Genomic DNA, 5,135 nt, shown 5'->3' with positions numbered 1-5,135 from the left:
AACCTCGAACTTCAAAACCGGACAACTTTGGCCCTCCAACTCTCGAAAAAGTTCAACTTTCAACCTAGAAATCCGAACTTTGCTGCAAGTTGGAGGGTGTAAATTGGACTTAACCCTAGAAATTAACTTTTATTGTATCGAAAAGACTAAAATAAGATACTATAAATTGGTTTATACAGAATGTCCAGTTCGTACGATGAAATAACTGCCGCCCATAGAATTTTCCGACATCTGTGAGCTCGTTTAGTTTGGGGAATTTGGAAATTTGGGCTACTGTGCTATTTTCGTTTTTATTTTACAATTAGTGTTCAATCATGGGTTAATTAGGCTCAAAACGTTCGTCTCGTAATTTCCAACCAAACTGTGTAATTAGTTTTTTTTCTACATTTAATTCTCCATGCACATATCGCAAGATTCGATGTAATAGGTACTGTAGCAATTTTTTTTTTTTTTGAGTCTAGGGTTCAACTGAACACGCGCATCACAAACATGAGTTTTGAGTCTAGGGTTCAACTGAACACGCGCATCACAAACATGAGTCACGTGCACGAGAAAAAAACGGAGGGCGCTATCCGTCCTCTACCCCGAAAGCGCGGTCCCCTCCCTCCCCACTACACCCCTCTCGCCGTCCCGTGTCCTACTCCTTCCTCTCTCACGTCTTCAAAGCCTCCGCCACTTGACTCGCGTGGTCCTCCTCCTGCTCCCGCTCCCGCTCCTCATCTTCTCGCGCCCCGGCTGCGCGCCGCGCCGCGCCCCCATCCATTCTCTCGCGGCGTGGGCCTGCTGGTCCGATGGCGTTCAACTACCACGACCACGCGCTGGCGATGGACCCCGCGGCGGCCGCCGCCGCGGTTGGGGCGGCCGCGAACCCTAGCTTTGTCTCCGGAGGTGGTGCTGGCGTGGCCGGTGAGGGGCCCGGCTGGGAGAGGGAGAAGGCGGCCATCGCCGCGCACCCGCTGTACGAGCGCCTGCTCGAGGCGCACGTCGCCTGCCTCCGCGTCGCCACCCCCGTGGACCAGCTCCCGCGCATCGACGCCCAGATAGCCGCGAGGCCCCCGCCCATGGCGGCCGCCGCGGCGGCTGCCGCGGCGGGCGGAGCACACTCGGGAGGCGAGGAGCTCGACCTCTTCATGGTGAGTACCCAAACTCTCTCGTCTCTCCTCCCCTCACACGGTCTTGCTGTGATGAAGCTATGAGGTTGCCGGTTGCCCGGTGGTTCTCTGTGTGGATTTTTCTGATTGAGTTTCTGGTGGAATCGTATGGCTGGATGGTTCATCCGGCATGCTAGGTATTCTGTAGTACGCATGTGGAAAATTTGGGGATGATGTTGGCTAGTTCATTCAAAATGAATTTTCGAATAAACCGAGTTAATTATGTATGCGTAGCAACGGAGCTGCAAATTTAAGCGTAGAATTGACTCATGAACTGAAGATGCTATCTCTTGACAATTGCGTCGCCTCTCTGTTTGCCTAGGTTATCCATAGTGAAGCCGTTTTTGCGATTTTCTGCTTAGGTTTAGCTGTAGCTCCTTTTTCTTTTTGAATTGATAATTTAATCTTCCTATGGGAACATCAGGTTATTATTGTGCCCTATTTTTTTTCCTTGTCCGGTTCTAAATTGAAGGGCGGGCCTGGTGCAAGGTAGAGTTAGAGCCTATGAGAAGGTCCCGGGTTCGAGTCGCGGTCTCCTCGCATTGCACAGGCGAGGGTAAGGCTTGCCACTAACACCCTTCCCCAGACCCCGCACAGAGTGGGAGCTCTCTGCACTGGGTACGCCCTTTTTTTGTCCGGTTCTAAATTCTAATGACTATCTTGTTTTTCGTCCAGACGCATTATGTGCTGCTCCTCTGTTCATTCAAGGAACAACTCCAGCAGCATGTGCGTGTTCATGCGATGGAAGCAGTCATGGCTTGCTGGGAGCTTGAACAAACTTTACAAAGCCTTACAGGTAACTGAAGCTTTCTAGTTAGTAATGTTTGAGAGGAAAATTGTTTAGCTGCCCTTTTTGGAGTCTTCTTTATGTACAACAGTCTACATATATTTGCTATGTTTTTAGATCAAAGGCATTCACCCGGCTTTATTGAAAGCTTATATTTGCTATGTTTCACCGTTTTGTTCATATGGTCCTAGAAGGCAAACCATCTTATTGAAATTTCTCGCCACAAATAACGAATTGACCACTCCCCCAATGTTTCTTTCCTTTGGAAATTGACCAAATAACCATTCTCTTGTTGGTCTTATTAGATACAAAAACTGACCAACATTGTTAGTACTCTTTTTTCTTCCATTAGAATCGAACCTTACAACTTCATGCTATCGAACCCATTTCTGAATCAGTATCTCATCCATGAACCTCATGTTGCACAGCATGCAACTGATGCTTGTGAGCATAATTTCAACAGTGTTGTCCCAGTCAAAGTTTCCCCTATCATGTCTCTAGACTCTGGTGCAGGCTCCTCAGGGAAGTTAATAACTGAATATGGTACACTGTAATGATTCTATGAAAATCAAGAGAGTAATGGTAAGAACCACAATCACAATACTAGGCGTACCCTTGGGACAATTTCACATTGCTTTCAGGAAAAGAGTAGCAATTGATTTTGCGATTCTAGCATTTCTAGTTTTGAAAACTAGCCATAATTTCAATTAGTTAATAGGTTCCTGAAGGCAGGAACCCTTGTAGTTGTAGTAAAGAGGAATCCTGTGTGCTAGAAAACAATGCTTCCAAATATGCTTTTGCAACTTAGTGTTTCTTGGACTGAAAGTCCTCAAGTGTGCCTTTAGCCAGAGCTAGAAGAAAAGTTCAGTAGGAGGCCCTTTATATTATGCAAAGAATTATTTGCAAAAATTCAAAGGTATCGAACCCACTTGCTACTGCATGTCCACCTTCCATAGGGCATTAGGCGTCCTTCATTCTGAAATACTGTCAATGGCCCAGCACACACTGAAACAGATGTTAGCCAAAATTACAACCTTCTGAACTCTTTATTTTTCTTCCCCTTTCTTTGTCTCTCTCTCTCTCTCTCTCTCTCTCTCTCTTCCTTTTTTTCTTTCTTTTTTCTTTTTTGCCAAAGTTTAGTGGATAACTGACAACTAGGCATGACAACATTACCAGACTCAAATATGTTAGCATCAACACTCGTATCCATCTACCTACCAGAGAGTTGTCACAAACTTCCTTGAGGCACATAGTTGCCTGAACACTCGAAAACCTACCTGCAGAAAATTGTGATGGTTGTATTTGTAGGAGTCCCTGATGATTAGTCGGGTCCAGTTTTATTTCACACAGGGGCTGTTGTCCTCAAAACATGATTGAAACCTTTTTTTTTTCTAATATACTCTTCCTTCAGGGGCATCTCCTGGTGAGGGCACTGGGGCAACTATGTCTGATGATGAAGACAATCAGGTAGACAGTGAAAGCAACATGTTTGATGGAAATGAGGGGTCAGTTGGAATGGGATTTGGTCCATTAATGTTGACTGAGGGTGAAAGATCCTTAGTTGAGCGTGTCCGGCAGGAGCTAAAGCATGAGCTTAAGCAGGTAATGTTGAAACATTTTATGTTTTTGGTAGTAATACAATGTTGTCTAAGCAAAACTTTCAATTTTCAGGGCTACAGAGACAAACTTGTGGATATTCGGGAAGAGATATTGCGGAAGCGAAGAGCTGGGAAACTCCCTGGCGACACTGCTTCTACCTTAAAAGCTTGGTGGCAAGCTCATTCTAAGTGGCCATATCCAACCGTACGTGAACACTTCGATCCTATCACTCCCAGCACCATTCCTAGTTACTCATGAGCACATTATTCCATAACACTTGTTTAGGAGGAAGACAAGGCTCGACTGGTGCAGGAAACAGGGCTACAACTGAAGCAGATCAATAACTGGTTTATCAACCAGCGTAAGCGGAACTGGCACAACAATCCGGCGTCATCCTCGTCGGACAAAAGCAAGAGAAAAAGGTACGGTCACAAGAAACTAGACTTAAGCTTCTGCTTCCACATCCTTGACACCTTTCTGGTTTCTGTTTACTGTATGCTTATGCTTGGAATAAAGGAGCACTGCAGGTGATGGCAACGCAGAACAATCCTGGTAACGCACGGGCGGGGAACAAATTATATGTAAATAATGCTTCTACTGTGAAGAGTGCCATCATATTTGTTGCTCCAGAAACGACCCTTCAGACCGGCGTTTCCTGAGCCCATATTCATACAAAGACATCACACGATGAATAATGTTGCAAGTAGTCACATAAACTAAATAACTTGAATAGTGAATAACTAGAAACGATAGCATTCATCGTTTGGTATTGTATAGTACTATAGTGTAATTGTTTGGTCAGACTCTCTTGTATAATGGTGTAAGGTTCAAATGTATTTTGACCTAGCATTCAATATTGTATTTTGTGATGTAAAAACCACGGAGTGTATTTGGATTTGTTTTGTGTTTTATCTGTGGAATAGACACTGTTAGTGTTGCCCTCAGTTCGGCAGTGTCGTGTCGTCAACTTTATATTAAACTTCAAAGTTTTTAGCACTGTCCATCACTGACAAAAGATTGATAACACGAGGTTGGAACATAGTTCCACGATATGTAATTGTTTGTATTCAATAAAACAGGATCAAGATGCCCAAGAATGCCCAAGAAGGAGGTGAATTGAGCTAATTTTAAATTTTTTTTACAATAATTAAATCAACTGGTTAGCTCACTTTATTTCTTGTGTCTAGAAAGTGTTTCTATTGTTCTATCGTACAAAAGTTTAGCAACATATGTTTTAATTCTACTCTAGTATGGCAGTTTTATGAATGTAAAGACAAGAATTGAATTGCTCAAAGTAAATGCTTAAAGTAAAGGGAGAAGGAGGAACGTGACGATGTTTTGTTGAGGTATCGGAGAGTCGTCACTCCCCACTTGTTCTTGTTGGAGCACCCACGTAAGGGTGTAGCTCCCCCTTGATTCGCGCAAAGATCAAGTGCTATCTATGTGTTGATTATTTGACACTCCGTCGCGGTGAATCACCCACAACCGCTCACAACTTGAGTTGGGTCATCCATAAGCTCCACCGGATGATCACTAAGCTCCCAATCACCACCAAGCCGTCTAGGTGATGGCGATCACCAAGAGTAACAAGCATGAAC

General features: G+C 44.4%; 1 protein-coding gene across 2 annotated transcripts; it reads left to right on the top strand.

The window, feature by feature from the left end:
- Positions 1–643: 643 nt before the first annotated feature.
- LOC136527866 (homeobox protein knotted-1-like 11) lies at positions 644–4,481 on the top strand. Of its 2 annotated transcripts, none has more exons than XM_066520721.1 (6): positions 644–1,133; positions 1,827–1,947; positions 3,350–3,540; positions 3,610–3,741; positions 3,823–3,959; positions 4,065–4,481. In XM_066520721.1, exons 1-6 carry the CDS (start codon positions 792–794, stop codon positions 4,066–4,068), a joined length of 927 nt encoding a protein of 308 aa, XP_066376818.1. In that variant the 5' UTR covers positions 644–791; the 3' UTR covers positions 4,069–4,481. The 2 variants fall into 2 exon arrangements, with proteins under 2 accessions (XP_066376818.1, XP_066376817.1); XM_066520720.1 differs by having other exon boundaries at positions 645–1,133; positions 4,054–4,481.
- The last annotated feature ends 654 nt before the right edge of the window (positions 4,482–5,135 follow it).

The sequence above is a fragment of the Miscanthus floridulus genome, chromosome 19 (genome assembly GCF_019320115.1).
Source record: "Miscanthus floridulus cultivar M001 chromosome 19, ASM1932011v1, whole genome shotgun sequence".
In the NCBI taxonomy this organism is placed as follows: domain Eukaryota; kingdom Viridiplantae; phylum Streptophyta; class Magnoliopsida; order Poales; family Poaceae; genus Miscanthus; species Miscanthus floridulus.
This window is presented reverse-complemented; position numbering and strand designations above follow the sequence as displayed.